The sequence below is a fragment of the Adelges cooleyi genome, unplaced genomic scaffold, assembly GCF_023614345.1.
Source record: "Adelges cooleyi isolate 19-005CV unplaced genomic scaffold, UGA_ACOO_1.1 ACOO_flye_CR_arks_rails_tigmint_CR_PRNA_9, whole genome shotgun sequence".
Lineage (NCBI taxonomy): Eukaryota > Metazoa > Arthropoda > Insecta > Hemiptera > Adelgidae > Adelges > Adelges cooleyi.
In genome coordinates, this window is record NW_026096579.1 from 11,263,401 (window position 1) to 11,281,172 (window position 17,772).

The 17,772-nt window shown below is 33.0% G+C and overlaps 1 protein-coding gene across 3 annotated transcripts in view; it reads left to right on the forward strand.

The window, feature by feature from the left end:
• The window catches only part of LOC126847112 (syntaxin-binding protein 5), a 103,313-nt gene that overhangs the window by 25,820 nt on the left and 59,721 nt on the right, over nt 1–17,772 (forward strand). For all 3 annotated transcript variants that reach the window (XM_050587168.1, XM_050587169.1, XM_050587170.1), the window contains exon 2: nt 1,828–1,925. In XM_050587168.1, the coding sequence (XP_050443125.1) occupies nt 1,828–1,925 (98 nt within the window). The remainder of the gene's footprint in view (nt 1–1,827; nt 1,926–17,772) is intronic.

Sequence of the window (17,772 nt, forward strand, 5' to 3'; positions counted from 1 at the left end):
CTACAGCAACGGTTTATATTCAATACTTTTCGGTTTTTTATTTATGGACACAGTACAATATTGTATTAGGTGGTTTTAGTGTAGACAACTTTTGATAAAATCTTAATTTAAAAAAGTACAGTATCGAGGATCCTTTGTGGATAGTTAAATTTTTATCAGACTATCATAGCGTCGTTTATATACGTTTTTCACGATCTTCCTTTATAATTATTAGTCAGCTATAAGCCATATTTTTTCGTCTGTGCTAGTCGTGGAAACTTTAAACTTGTATGATTCTTAAAAACTGTACGGCGTGCAGGGGTGATACTGTAATGAAAAAAGTTTTTACTAACGTAATTAAAAACAGAAAAAGTAAATTTTTAAAAGCAATTAATACAAATTAAGACGGTTGAAATAAACCGACAGCGTACGGTGTTTAACATGTAGTTTTTTAATAATAATTTAGAATTTTACAAACAAAACGGGACAGTTAAAAAATAGTTTTACATATTTTTTTATTACGGTGGTGTGGTTTTTAAATACCTATTAATAATTGGTCTAGGACTATAAAGTTTAATCATCGGATGGGCGTTGAATGATAGTTTGTACCGTGTCAATTTCTTGTGGTAATAGGTGCTTGACGATAATATGTCAAATTGTGGCACGGAAAAAACATAAATAGATTATTATGCATAGGGTAAAGTAAGAAAAGAGAAAATCAATCAGACTTTTGTCTTGTGTAAAGTACCTAGACTGCCGTTCGACGTACCGTTTCCGTTTACTTTCTTGAAGTGGCATTAAGGGTAATATTCTTCAAATTATCTCGGATTAAAAACTGAAACCAGACAGGAGAGGAAACATACAATAGCGCTTTACGTTTTGAGATTTTTCCAGAACTCTACCATCTCATTATTGCTGTAGGTAGTATTTTTCCTCCTTCAATTACCTCAGTGAATAGAAATCGATGCACACGATATTATGGTCGCAGGTTATCATTATTATTATTTTTTTTGGTCGATTATTCATAAAGAGCCTTCTCTGACAGTTTTTCCTAACGATTTCCACGCGGTATTGCCATTTTCCTTCAAAGGTTATTAATGGCTTGTAAATAAAAAATCGCCTCGACATGCACTTTTGGATTATCTCATATACGCAAATCGGCTGCGGCAAAAAAAATGTTGGTAATTTCTCATATTAGTATAAATGTGTGAATGACATAAAGACGTGTATTTGTCTTTTTCATCGTTTCAAATAATACTATTTTCTTCAACAATAACTTTTCGTTGTCGAATCGCAAACATTTTATTCTATAAGCGACATAGTTTTCATTAAGTAGCTTATCATTTTTTAATGATTGCTATCTGATATAATTATCTTGTTTGGTATATTAATTGACATCGGGTCCATTAAAAACATTACACGAATGCAGTAACTTCATAAGTTCTTTGGAAATATAATAATTATTATTTTCCTGATAAATACAATTTTAAATTCAACCTTTTTACAAATATTTTCTATTTAGTTATATTTTATTTTGTATTCGACAGATGTGCTGTAATCATAGAACTTTTAAATCTACGATTGTATTGTATTGTTTTAAAAATAATTATAATATGTATCTATGACTATTGAGGGTAGCAAAACTAGCACAGTTTATGGTACATTTGTCGTAGTACAGCTTTTTGAACGTGTTTTGATTGTAGACATTAATTATGAAGTTAAACTTTGGATCCGAATGTATTGTACTTTCATAACCTATTCCTATAGTACTCAACCTATTTACTTTAAGCTTTTAAATAGGAAATGTCGATTAACGATTTTAATTATTTTTTTTTTACATTTTTGCAGACATTCCGTCATGGATTTCCGTACCAGCCTACTGCCCTAGCGTTTGACCCTATCCAACGGTTGTTGGCCATCGGCACTAAAAATGGATCTCTACGAATGTATCCTTTTGAACGTATTAAATTACATTGTTGAGTTAACAAAAGCAAAGTGTATTGGTAAAAAGAAAAACGTTATCTGCCGGGTAAGTGATGCATCAACAATATATTATATAGTGTAAAAGAGTCTAATTTATTTGCACTTCTAACAGTTCTCTCAAAGTTTATCACTTAAGAAAAATAAACGACGTTACGCTATTATCATTAGCTTTTTTTTATTTTTACATGATTTAGTATTTATCTACACTGTGCACGTAGTCACTTTATCATAACATATTCGAGTTTGTACTTTGTACACGGGTATAATTTTTATTTGAATTTCTTTGTTCTCGAGCCTCACAGTTCTCGGGTAGTCTACCATTATTGGGGGGAAACGCGGCGACAAGAGTGGGTCGGTAGTAAATTTCGCGAAACGTCTATCTCTTGTGTACACAATACAATGTATTATATGTATGCGTTTGTGTGTTGTACAGTAATAATAATTGCAGTGCTTTCTACGGGGAGTATAATACAAAATAAATAAGGAAACGGATGGAGACCGGCAGAGTGGGCGCAAAGTTCAGTCTACGGGTAGAGGAGGCGGGTGAAAAAAAATAGCGGCCGATTTAGAACGCGAACCGTGAAAAACAATATTACATCAAAAGCTTTGGCCATGTATCAAAAATAATGTAATATTAACGCGGCTTTAAGTTGTGAAAAACAATCCGGCAGCGATATACTATTCATTTGCTGGACTTGGAAAATGGATAACAGCTTAGAGAGGCTATCTCTACTCTCTCATTGTGTGAGAGAGACAGAGAGAGTGAAAAGGAAGATCTATGGCCGAAGCTTAATGCGATTTCTCATCCAAAAACACTTTTCCTCGTCTGCGTTACGACGATTTTTTAAGCTACCCACAATATTTGTTATGTAGAACTTATATTGTAGTTATATTCTCATTAGAACGCCCTGCTCTTAGCTCGGTATATTGTTGATATTATTTTCAAGTACGGTCGACACTCTTACACGACTTGTATGTACGAGTATTATTAAAAAAACATTAGAACGTTAAAATTAAATTTACATGTTTTACTTTTTATTCGCAAATACTGTGTAATAAACGATAATAATATCAACTTTGTGATACTGTTAACATAAAACAAAAAAACAAACAACATTCCAGCATAATGCTACCTTTAAGTCCATATTGTTTTTGTTGTGTTGATTAAAGTGCATAAATGAAGTGTATCTGGACATTTTTTTGGTTGTTTTGAAATTGTCTCGATAAGGAAGAAAATAGCGGTATTTAGAACTGCTTGCCGATAAAATATCCTGGTTATAAAAAGCTTTTATAGAGTAAAGGTCATTTGAACATTAAGTGTTATCGTAGACTTACTCTATAATAAACAAAAAATCACATTATTTTTAACACCAATACCTTATCGGTCTCGAGTTATAGCTTAAAATCGTATCCTAAGTTTTTACAATCAACATATAATAGCACCATAAATCATAGAAAATAACCCTGCACTTTAGACATTTTTGTAAGTCCAAAGCTTTTAAAGGTTAGACGAAAAACACTTCAGCGGTTTCGGGTAAACGTTTTTCTGAGATGATTTGTTGATAGCTGCTGAAAGACATCTTGTGTATTTATAAAAAAAAGTAAAATTCAACTGCTATTAATCTGAGAGGCACGGTACGTCACTTTGTTTTTTTTTTATACTTCTGTAAAAAAAAAAAAAAAAATAGCTGTCACGATAAAACTTTTTTGCTTTACCCATTTGTATAAGTAAAAGTTATAATATAATATATTACAGAAATAAATAATTTGTTCGGACTAGACGGCGCCGATTTTACATGCTCGTAAACCAACCGTTGTTGTTATTGGGACTGTTTTTATATTCATTTTTCGACCACAATCGACTCAGCAGAGCTGCTTGCACACTTCCTTCTTAGATCTCACTACGTTCCCGTGTGTATTTTTAAGTTTGACAAGCGTTTTATTAATGTATAATGTGTTTGTGTATAACAACAGTAACAACGACACTACAATATCGTACTTGGCCGTTAATAACGATTTTTCACTTAATGAACTTGTTAAGAATTTGTTTCTTTTAAAAACACTAAATTTAAAATAAAAAAAACATAGGGATTAATATTTAATAATGTTTAATGAGAATTCAACAAAATAGTAAAATAAATATCGAAATACTTGTTAGGCTTAATATTTGCTGTAATGGCTTAATCAAATATTAATGTAAGAGTATAATTTTTGAACACCGTAGTAAAATTATGAATATTTTATATAAATTGAATATAAAAAAAAAAGTTCCAAGGGCAGAAGAATATTTTACTAAAACTGCTGTGTTTGATTGAGTGATTAAATAAATTGTATTGTAAATGTTTTATATGTCATCATGGACACTATAGAATTATTACTTTAGATTTTTTTTTTAAATTTTATATATCAAGTTTGTTTGACTTAAATAAATATAAAAACCACCTAACCTAACTAATAAATGATAAATATATACATAACATCTTTTTTATTTATAATTTAACAAATGAAAATAATTTTAGTTTTGTTGTTACCTACCGAAGATTGGATCAATACATTAAAATAACGTTAAAATGTTATCTGCAATACAAAACTCCATTTTTTAAATGAATAGGTAAATTACATTTTCTTGGTGTACTGTAAGTTCGTCGGTTTGCTTACTATTTATACCTCTACACCAATTCTACAATGAAACGCAAATGTAACAAATATATTTATTACAACGAATTGGTATTTAAATATTAATTATGTTATGAATAAACCGTTTGTTTAATCTAAAAATACCAAACTTATAGAATCCCAACATTAGTGCATGAATAATTCACGTCGAGTTTCAATATCCAGGTGGATTTCTTTTTAATTGGAGCTTATAGAAGGATTTTAGGGTTTTGCGTTAGTTATTTTGTTTTATGGATGCAAGATACGTACAAAACATACATACTATTATCATTTTAATTGACAAAAAGCATGTATACGGATGAAATAAGCTAAATTTATAAGTACTTCGGTTTGTAAGAACTTATATGTAGTATATTAAGTATATGGAAGCATGATACCGTTTTATTTCTTATATAATTTTCCTGTTTTAATATGTTATACCTTGGAGGGTGTTTGGTTAACTTCGACCCAGCAGCATCTTAAAAGATATTATACTATAAAAGTATAAAAAAGAATAATTTAAAAAAGTCTAATATGTTCTAATACTGGGACATAGTAAACCAATCATCCTGAATTTCAATTAAGTTTAATCAACTATAGGTTCACGAAACGGTATAAATAAAACAGCAATATCCATATAAGGGCCGGCTACCATGATCGTAAATATAACATTGTAATATAGCAGAATTGATTTTGATTTTATACTATACGTTGCATTTCAAGGTTTGTGTATAAAACAACAAATCGCCTCGTTGGGTTCGATTAGGTTTTAATTTCCGTTTCCTTAGAAAAAACATTCTCCGGAAGCAGCCTAGCCGGATGTCGCTAGTCTCTGTATCGATAGAAGCAGTCTACGCTCATCGCAGGTCAAACATGTTTACTACCTTGGCCGTGTTGTAAATATTAGTCAGTATTAATCGATGCTCAAAACCATCTAAGAATGTCAGCTCAGCAGGGTCAGGCTGGTGATAGGTTTAAAGCGAGAAATAATATCAATTTGGAAATTTAAAGTGAACACGTATTGCATTAGGTACATAGTCAATAATACTTTTTGACTAGGTGGTTAGTGTTAAAATATAAAATTGTTCACCGATTATCATATGCATGCATAGGTATGTTTGTAATTTTTTTTATATTTACACTATACATACGGTGAATTTAAGTTTGTGATCTTATAATAGGCATGATTCTTATTGATTTGTTTTTATTTGATTAGGAGGAGATTTTTTATTTTTATGTACCTTTACATTTTGTGATCTATGATGTCAGAACGATCGGTTCAACTTTTAACGAGACTGCTAAACAGAATAAACAATAAAAGTACACAATGATAAATATCGTAAAAACTTTAATAATTTCTTCTGAGCTTTAAATAATAAATAAACAACTGCTATTGTATATGTTTTTTATACCATATAATATTATTAAAAAGTAGTTCTATTATAAGATAAATATAAGATTTGCTGTCCTCAAAACACTGAAATCCTCTTGGCACTTTAGTAGTTAATAGTCTTAACTTATCAAACTTAGAAACGACATTAATTACTATTGTTAATACTTAATAGTCTGCGAGTTGTCAGGGGCGATGCTCGAGGTTTAGAGAATTAAAGGCTTGTGTTCTCTCCGAATTTCGTTAGAATTAGATCGATATTTAACCCAGAATTAAAACAATGGAATTAAAGGGAATGGTATAGTCCTTTGTTTGCCTAAATACGGCGTAAAGAAGCGCCTGTGTCAGAAAGGAATGGGACTTTTTAGGCGCTGTCATTTTCACACATTTGTTGGTAAACTAGATGAATTAAGTTTTTAACGATATGATTCAGAGATTGTCCGTTGTTATTTTTTTTTTTAGTAAAGGTTTAAAAAAATAGTAGATAAATAAGCGCAAAAACAATTTGTTCACTTTTGACAATTTATCTATACATATACTATGTTAAAACGACATGCCTAAATGGCCACGCTGAAATGACTGGTTATTAATTTCATAAGCGGAATAAATGATTTTTTCAAGTCACACACGTCTAACATAACTATCATAGCTTTGTTGGAAGCTAACCAGAAATGTACATTAATTTGTATGTTTAACTTCAGGTGTTAATCATGCCCTGTAGTATTTCTTGTGTACCGTTTGTAATATTTTAGGTGACTTATAGCTCGCTATGTATTTCTTTAGAATTTGTATTTTTGCAAGTATCATGCACGCGAATCATTTATCTCGAAGCCTTACATCTTGAATAACAAATCTATTTCGAATGCATCGGCTGAGAAACGGTCGTTTTTTTCTGTTTTTTTTCCTTTGTCGTTCACGTAAACCCCATATTACATAATATTATATGCACAGAGACTGTTCGGTTTTTCCTCTTTCGCCTTATAGGCTGTACTTGGAATTTAAATCACGAAGACTTTGGCCGTCTTATCCGAACCTATTGCGTCGAATAGCCTGCTCAAACGTGAATTAAATTGCATTATTAGGTTGAATATATTTTGAATACATCAAATCAAATGATGTATATTTTTCTCTATACCTAACAAATAGCCAAGTTCATTTCGTACAAAATGTATGTCGCCCTAGATTTTACTGCAATATGTCACTACCAGCATCATATACGCATTATGTACACTTATGGTCTATTCATATAGGATTCCTCTAAACTTTATAAAGTAATTTGCTGGAACAGTTTTTTTCTCATACTAGTTGCCGAATACGTGTCAAGAGTATTTGTTTTTTTTTTTTAGTGAAATTTATTCAAATTAGTTTATCGTGTTACGCATATGCGGTTAAAATGATAATTTTAAATAACGAGTTTCTATATATTACAAGCTGGTCGCGTTAAGTTTTACGGTTTAATGCATGGTCCAAAACCCCCACCCGAGTTTAAAAAACCATTATCGCGTAACCGAATAACTAAACGAGAAATTCTTAAAAAAAATATGCGCGCAAAAAGTGATGAAAGGAAAAAAATTAATGAGACGTTTATAAATGGCCGGTCGTTTCATGGAAATCTTATAGTCCATACAATCGAGACCCTTGCTTAGGTCGAGGATTTTCAATAGCACAACAACTTCGCAGATAGTTATTTAAACAGTCCCGTTTTCAAGTTTTATAAATTAAATTACGAAATTAGTTTTACCTATTTTTATGAAGACCTGGTCACCGCAAAAAAAAATAACGATGATCAAACTGTATTAAACGATCGTGTTACAAAATCATTATCATTCAATACTAATATATATATATATATTTATTCGCTCCAGTTTTTTTGACAGGACACGCTGTGGAGTTATATTATTAAAACAATAACAATGTTTTTTTTCATTATCTACATTAAAATAACAATAGTTCTATATGAAGTACTCAACTACACATATACTACGAACAACTCTAAAGTAAAGCCTACATGTTCATAGAAGTTAATTACATTTTAAACTCAAACGGTCATTTTTACTCGTTGATTCCATTTGTTCTTTTGTACTTTATTATATGGGTATAATGTATATTTATTGGAGGTGGAACTTTTTAAAATCCAGATTTACAAAAAAAAAAAAATGAATGTCACGTTATAATGTACTACTCGGTGAGCCCATCATAAAACTATGATTCGCCAAGTCTATTGTACACAACGACTTGGCAACTCGACCATAGTACATAAAAAATAATGCGGAATACTTTGCGTTTAATCGTAGGTACATTAATATGTTGTTAAACTATTCTTACTTGGAAGCATTAAACACAATATTTTGTACTTCAACGCCGTTACACAGCTAATTTAATCCGCACACAGAACTGCCGATAGAGTACTTAGCATAATATCCCCTATGGTTTTTATATTTTCGACCTTAATGGATTCAAAAGTCAAACGACTTTTGTGCCAACCGCAAACCATATATTATAACTGATCTTAGCCTATCGACGGAGCTCTGGTGCTACCCTACGAACGATTGATTATATGCGTGCAGTGTAATGTGATTAATAGATTTATGTCGGTGCGGTATGTTGTATATTATTATTCTACTACATCAGTTGTATAATAAAGATAAGTGGTAGGGTTATGCGCGTGTTGTATTATTTTCGGGGAGCGAAGGGAGGTGAACGGCGCAGAATAGCCGGAGGAGAACAAGCGAAGGGCCTTTATTTACGAGATTATTATGCCCGAGCAAGAAAACGGCCGGCCGGGGGTCTTGTGATAAATTTCGGTACACCCTGCCGGCAATAGTTGTAGCTCAACCGCCTCTGCTGTGCGATTATGATATTTGCCTATTCGTCGTCCCATGAAAAACTTTTCGCGTAGACCTACAGCAGCAGCAGCGCCTTTGTAACCGGATAGGATTTTTGTCGCTCTTATTAATGGCGTTCCTCGTAATAATACTGTTTTATATTTTGTAATCCTTTCGGATATTATTCTAAATAAGTTGTCGACAACGATAAACAGTTGTGCTATTCAAGCGAGTCAGAAAGAACACAATATATATATAAAAGTATACGATTCGGTGGGCGAAGGTTTATTCGGTATATTCACTGATACGTGTGTTATTATTATTTTTTTTCAATTTACCCAAACTATCAAAAGGTGTAAATTGGATGTAAGCGTCTTCCGTTTTGCACAAATTGCACAGCAACATTCACCATCAGGTGCCGAGTCGCTGAGGCTCGAGTGTAAGGCGATTGGTCGAATATCCAGTATAGCCATTTATTGCCACTTTACTTCCAAGCCAATTTCGTTTAGCCTGTTACGGAAACTTAATTCTGAGTTTATTGGCTCGATCAAAATTGTTCATTTAACTCGCGGATACGAGGTTATGCTCTGTAAAATGAACGTTTTTGTCTTGTATACATAAGAATATTCCAATATTAGCATACATTAAAATATGTTTCCATATTTTTCCTAATATTCTTCTCGGTTTTTCGTAGCATCAATTCTGGCCGTGTATTATTTTTGTTGTTTAGTGAGCAAACGAGAAGGTTACGTTATAAAGGTAATTTGTGTGGAAATTTTGTTAATAAGTACTAATGTGTTTACCTGGTTTAGTCAAATCTGGTAAAATCCAAGTATTCAACCAACTATAAAGTATGTAATACATTTTTCGTGAACATTACTTCATATGGTGTCGACGTCTAGCATGAAATGTTTTTTTGTTATTTTACTCATTTCATTCTATATTGTTGTATTGAATATTATTGCGTTTCTGTTATTTAATACAGTCGATGAAACAACCAGAACAATAGTGTCTTGAAAGAAGATACTACGCTCTATAGCATGTTTACAATGTGAACCCTACACTATTCATTCTAAGACCTGAGTGAAAACCTTAAATATTGCCCTACATTGAACCTGCTAAATAATTTTAGGGACATTTTCAATTTTTTTCAAATACAATATCAGTTGATCATATATGTACTTAAAATTTATTGACAAACGTAATTGATAAGTTCATAATAAACACTATACATACCACACGATACTAGTTTAAGTTTTTTGACAACTTAATTAATACTATAAAGTAAATGTGTCATTTTTTTATACAGTTATGTTCAAAAATAATAAATATCATAAATATTTTTATCAGCACCCATTTCAAATTTAATTTTTGTAAGTTAATAAGTTATAAATAGAGCAAAATTATTTTATATGATTTACTGAAAAAATTACTAGGCAATTTTTCTATAAGCCAATTCATTTTTAATCAAAAATGTTTTATGAAGTTGACGGATATAATAGCGTTGTTTCTATAAATAGGGTTATAGCTCTATAATACCCTCCTAAAGATGAAATTTAATCTCAAAACATGCACAGTTCCATAGGGACTCGTCATTACTCTTTCGATAGGGTATGTACTCTAAAGAATGAAGGCTTCTACAGTTCTTACTTTCTAATATTTTATACCTTTCAAATTCAATACTAAAGGTTATTTAAATTAAATTTCTTTAATTTTCTATTATTATTTTAATAAAAAAAAATGATGTAGTTTATAGTAGAAGCTAAAATAGCTAAGAAGACTTTGCACAAGTAAGACAAAATTATAAGAAACATTTTTTTATGTGTCGTGACACTTTTTTTGAATTCAGGGCGTGGTAAGCTGCGGATAGGATAAGTTAAGACAAAAATCAAGATAGGTAAAGACACACATTTATCAGTGTCAGCATGTGCGATAAAAAAAACAATTTTAAACGCGTTAAACATATTACTAGCAATACCCAAACGCAACGTACTGGTGCGATAGGAACGGCAGCGGGGGCAACCGTCGGGATAATAGAAGGAAAAACATGTGGGCGGGAAGAAAGAAAGGACGGCCTCGTCGCAGTGTCATACACGGCATTTTTTACGACCCTTTTCTCGTGTTTAACCTTAATAGTGGTAAACAATAGGAAGAATTCAGGTCACAGATTTGATCCTACGGTCATAATTTCATGCGGAAAGGTGGGGTTTTTATTTTTTTTACGATGTACCTATATTTTAGCGTTGGCGATTTAACGCTACCACTGTTTAGAATTTACGGGTGTTGGCCGTTTTTCCCGGCATTTTAACTTTACACGGAAGCGTTTATTAATATTATTCTCATAATATTTCGTTTCGAACGAGACTATCTCGAGGGTGTACCTTGAGATAACCTCGACGATATAGTCTTAGTGCGTGTATCTTCTCTCAGGTTTTCCATTCTTAAATGTTCAACCCAGTAGTGTTATTATCCTATAAAACCATATCCGACGGGAACTTCAGAAATGCTACACAATAATAGCGCTAGAACTTAAATGATACTCTACTAACTTTTCGAGCTATTGTAACGAGTTTAATGTTTAATTTTCTCTTTCCTATAGTATCAAAGAATTGTTTTACTTTACCTTGTTAGGTTAAGCTTAGAAGTTTACAATTTTTAGGAAATGGACACGGTGTATTTATGTTTTTTTATGGTAATTAAAAAATTGGATACTAGTGGCTGTAAAGCGCGCGTGTAGTAAAAATAACATCTAGGGCCCTAGTGGTCTAATGTCATATCTCTAAAACAAAATAAAATAAAATATACAATTATGGCCACCTTAAAAACTATAATATCTCCATAATTTTGTGTTGTCTTAAGAATAAGGAAATCTATAACCATTTGTGACAAATGATTTGTCTTTTCATAAAACGGAATGTACTAGACTTACAATTTAAAAAGAAAAAGTGTTTATAGCAAGTGTTCCCAGTTTCCGTGAACATTAGTCATTAAGTATAGTACAGCCAATAGAGTATTTTATTTATAATGGAAAAGTGTATAATTTTTGTTCAGTCTAGCTTACCTTTTACAATTTATTTTATACCGTCAAGACATTTTATACTACTGCTTTTAATCAGACGATGACCTTTTATTTGACATATCGTCGGCGATTGTTTTTTCAAACTAGTCAGCCTACGTGCAATAATTAATATCTTAGATTTTGTTTGTAATATGGTCATTTTCTATTGTGAACAATCGCGTTATTGATGCTATTGATTTATGAATGCCACGTTGTAATAGAGCATTGGAAACGACTGTAAAAACGGCGATCGTGTTGTAGTGTTTACTTCGTGAATATAAACGGATGATATAACTATTATTTTTTATCGAACCCAATCAATACCGTTACTTATAAATACGAAAGCGTTTTGCGGAAGCGGTTTATGTATGAATACGGAAATTAAAAAAAAATTAATACTCTTCGTGTCGGCGTTACGGTGGAGAGACGTGGCTGTCAGTATTATTCGTCGCCAAAACAATTAATTTCCAAGGTCTTTGACGGGGTGGTGACAGCGGGTTATAGTTATTATGCGTTTCAAAAGCTGTCAAAAACATTTTCGGAATACACAACAGCCTAGTTGCACTTTCATAATGGTCAGCATTCCGGGAGAGGGAAGAGAGAAGAGGACACCGTCATCGGCTGCTTCGTCGTTGTCTGTTACACTGTCATCCGATTGCCACTGGGTCATCAATACTCGGTGTAGGTACCGCGCCGTGATTTATTACATACCGGCTGCGTTAGAGTGTATAGTAATTATCACTTCCATTATTTTATTTACTTTTTGTTCCACCACCGTGTTTTCTTTGTGACTATTATCTTGTCCTCTTCCTGAAACGGGATTCTCTCGTTGTCGGCTTGGTTCCGGATCACGCGGTTAAATATAATATTTTACCCTTTGAGTTTTTTTTTTAATGTACATTAACGGAAATTGTCTTCGAGAGAGCAAACAAATACACGCGTGACACGTATATGTTACTCTAGGGCAAAACCGTTGGGTATAGTTTTTGTTCGTCACCTCAAAGTTGTTTACTTGTATATTATATTTTGACGTGAGATACCCGGTTTTTGTTGCGTTCTAGAATTTCATTATGAAAGTTTAACTGATCTCTGTTTAGCTACTCATCGAAGCCCATATCCTTGTAACTTATTATTGTAAGTCTTCTTATTATATAATTTATTTAATTAAAAGTGTAAATATGGCTTCATAGGACGGCATACTAATTAAGGTTATACTATTTTTAGGAGCAAAATATCATTGTGAATTTTAAAGTGACAGCACTCCAATTATTTTTCAATTAAACCATTTTTTCCGCTTAACAGTAAAGTAAAACATAGTACGTATTTAGTTGAGGGATCTAGTTTATGTTACGTTTATTTAGATCTTAAGTTCCAAAACAACAGCCGAAAAAGGTTTATTTTATATTTTTGGTTTTTGCCAAAGTTTATCGAGAGTTGTTTATCCAAAAAATATTCTATACGAATTCGGATGTAATATTATTTTGATTTACAAACAGAAATCGTTAAAAAAAAAAAAGTTATGTAGCTTGCGTTATGTAAAGTGGAAAAATATGTAAATTTGTTGTGTGTCTTTTTCGTTTTTAAAGAGAAAGGGATGAACTTTTTAAATGTTTGGCCCATTATAGCAACATTCAGGTGCTGTTTCTGATTTATAGACTTGCTACTTGAGGTTTAAGTTACAGCGGTTTAGGAGATAAACAAACAAATATAAATACATCATTGTAAAAACAATTGTTTTCTCAGCTACACGTCGAGGATAAAACGGCAACGAGTATTAAGTGAGAAAATTATAATCTTTTACGAATCTCGGAATCTCGGTTCGCCACGGGTTTGCATTGAAATGTTCTGTATGTCCGCCAGCTCTTTTGTCTTCGTGCCTCGACCATAGTTATTTTTAATTTTTTTTTTGCCGACCCTTTCGGGCGGGGTTTAATTATTATTATACGCCGACTACGAAATATAATAATGTTTGTAACTCGGTTTGTGCCGGAAGGGGTCGACGGTATAGATGTTATTCGCGTCCCGCTGACAGTGGGAATTGGCGAGATGTGATGAAGATAAATCCCAAGAGATTGTCACCGACGCGGTCGTCCGCCATTTTCGGTGCTCATGCCACTGAACCCGTGACGTCCATTCTTTTGTCCGGGTCCGATAACCAACGACAAACGGAAATATTATGTAGGCCAACAAATGTTTCTCGGTTTTTGTGGAAAATGTTTATCGTACCGTGTCTTAACACATAACAATGTTGTACCACGACTCATTAAAGGGCAGCACGGAATTAAAATGATTGCCCTTTGCCGTCTGATTGTCGCCTGGATTACATAATTTTGTCGATAGAATTTGTTCTTGACAATTTACCAAGGCAAAGAAAATATAAAGTCTCTGCTGGCGCGTATAAACTCATAACGATAGCACGATACCCGATAAACGGGTTTCTTCGGTGTCGTTTATATTAGCGCTGCTCGATCGTTGATTTAGTTTTCGTCTCATCACAGATCACCTTGGAAATTATTCCACCCCGTTTATGACCGACGGGAAACCCAGAACGATCTGCAAATTTTCCGCGAGCAATACAGTACAATATGTATAGTGAAAATGGAATTTAACTGTTTTCAGTTAAAACAAATATTTAAAAACATTTAAAAAATATTTATATTATTTGTATAGGCAGTGTTAGGTTAAAAAATAATACATTTTATTTTGCTAACCTCTGCGAATCGACGGTCGATTGCCAAATACAATCTTCTAAGATGCTCGCGTCCTAGTTGCGTTTCGATTGAAAAATAGAAAAAATAAATGTTTGATTTGGTATTTTAAATGAGTTTGAGATTAACCTACAACTGTCTAATTGTTATTTAAACTAAATTAGTTACTATCTTGACCACAGTCACGGCGGAGAACTTGCCACGTTTAAACCGCTTTTGTGTACTCTACATGCAACACACAAAGTATACAGTGCATAAGCGTGTGTATACTATGCATATGTCGTGTGCTTGTTTAATTAACCGTACACATATACACACGTGTTAGGTCGTATTATGGTAAATTTTGCGTATGTCTCACCTCCGTGCACATCTAGATCCTTTATCTTTTTATCTCTCGGTCTCTCTGCCCGCACCTCCATCCCCGCCCGATTAAATCCCGCCGTCGATACATATGTAGTTTGTACCCGTTTTAATATAATCGCATTAATTGGCCGTCACTGTGTTATGGCACAGTCTAAACCGTGCGACGGCATATGATTAAACGGCACCGTATACTTACCGTCCCCTACTTTTCGGTCGACTCCGCTCGGTCGTCATTAAATTACGCTCAATTTAACATCCGCCGGTATTTTGCATCGAGGGAATAACGTTACTGTGTGTAAACTCTACACATATTATGTACAACGCTTTAGGTGGAATGCGTTCGTTTATGCGGCTATTACCGCCCCCGACTCACCGACATGTCGCGTTGTCGGTTTTGTTAGCCATACGTGGATACACATGTTTGCATGTTGGATCTTGTGTGGAGTTAGTCGGCTATAGGTCGTTCGTTTGAAATATTTTATCTATATGGTAAAGTCGTTGGGTTCGCAACAACATGTAATGTTATTAAAAACTAATTAGTACTAGCCGCATCATAGATAAACTTAGTCGCCTTTTATTTTTTCTTAGGTTACCATTCGCCTACCATCGCTTTAAAATTGTCTAAGATTTCATTTACACACACACGCAGAAAGTCCAAAAAATAAAAGTGTCTCGACGATTATTTCAGCTTCTTTCACGTTTTATCAGCAAACGTTTGTTGCCGAGTTAATGACCTCGAAGTAAATAGGTTTTGGTACGTTTATACAGCGTAAATCGAATATAAATAAACACATTACATTCCAGATGTATACATTCAAGCTGCCTTAACGGTTCAAGCTAGTTTTTGCGAATAATAATTCGGCGTGGGTTACATTTTAGCACAACCGAAACGACACGGTGGCGTTAACGTGGGCTAATTGTGTCTAGTAAAAACTAATATGAAGGCGTTTAAATGAAAATTCTGACTGGATACAATATGATTATTATGTGTTTAGTATTATCGCGTTTTGTGCGGATGTGTAAATTAAAAAAAACAATTGTATATTTCTTACAGCTGAAACATAACAGTAGTACTATGTATAAAATTGTTTAAAATAATTAGCGATTACTCAAGACTTAAAAATGTAATCATGTATATGAAATATTTAATTAAAACATGGTCCAATAACTTTATAATAACATAATTAATATTTTCAATTTAAACAAAATATGTATACTGTAATGGCTTTGCTGCCAAAGCTTATCCTAACGAAAACAAAGTATTTCGTTTTTTTAATTATTCGGGTCGCCCGAGTGTGAAAGTTGATATTAGAATAATAAAAAAAAAAGGCCTGATTGAAATGTATGAATTAATGGTTCGCTTGACGGCCTCGCCTATCTCGCTGCCGCCAGTAACAAAATTGCAACAAATCAATTGATTATAGAACTTTGAAATTAACATTTTAGACACACCCCGAGCGAACGAGCCGCAGATGCGCAAAGGGACAACAATACAAAAGCCAAAAAAAAACAAAAAAACAAAATTAGTGGGCGCACCAGTGTTTCTAAATGCTACACACATAATATTATTTTTGTCGGTGATTTATTGTCGAACCCAATGGAAGTGAATTTACGGCTACGGACTGCAGTTCGTATTCATGTTAAAATATCTACTAGTGCCTAGGGCGTTAAATCAACATTTGTTTAAAATACTTGCTCGCGAATCAACTCCACAAACACTACGCTAAACGTACATTGAATGTCTAGTTTGCCCAGAACTAATTCTCGTCGGAATCACTTAGTTGCATAAACAACAATTTGTATGCACGTTTTAGTGCATTCTATGACAATTTCGATTTTCCGTCAAATAAAAGGCCTTAAATAATAGTGCGTTACACAGGGCCAATATTCAACTGTACAATTATTAACTATAAATTTGGCTAATTAATGATTTTAAACGGTTTGCTTCCTCAAAAAGGAAGCCACATTTTGTCATTTTGACGACATTTTTTCCAGGTTACTCTGGGATATTAACTCATAGAAATATATAGTTAAATGTGATAAATTTGGTTTTGAGGAATTTATGCGCCAATGATTTAACAGCGGTTTTTTTAATTTGTTTTATACTTATTTTTATTTAATTATAGGGTTTTTTTTATGGTTTGAAGTACAAGTAGATTACGCTTGTGCACATAAAAGAATGATAGTGTCTTGTCTTTTAAACTTCTTCTGAATATCATTTCATTTGTATGTAAAAAACATACCTTTTTTAATTTAGTAAGGAAATTGTCTTTTGAGCGAAACGGATCATTTAAAAATATTTTGTATGGAATAATAAATTAAAACATTTAATACGATATAGTAGGTAGGTTCTTTGGGTATTATCGTGGTCGTCTCCTGCAACAGCTTATGTTTTGTCTGTTGATTGGTTTTTATTGTTATTGAGGATAACGAGTTTTTACATTTAAAAATGTTTACAATAAAGGAAATTAGCGAGGATGGATTTTGGAGGGATCGCAGAGTATAATAAGACTTTTCAATATTATATCCTTCGGGACATTGATTTTTCCCCCCCTAAATACCGGGACACTCTCCACTGCTGTCGGACAGCGGGACCGGGCTTCGCTCATCTGCCGGAAACGCGCGTTTATGTTACTTGTAAACTTTCTAAAATGTCGTTTACCTAATATGGTTATTGAATAAAAAAATGCATTTTGTCAAACCGGAAGCGAGCGTTAAAGTTAAATTTTCAGAAGAAACTTTTTGTTCGTAGCCAAAACCGGAGGTTTAACCGAAAATAAAACGTTTTATGCCACGCACGTTTTGCGTAAG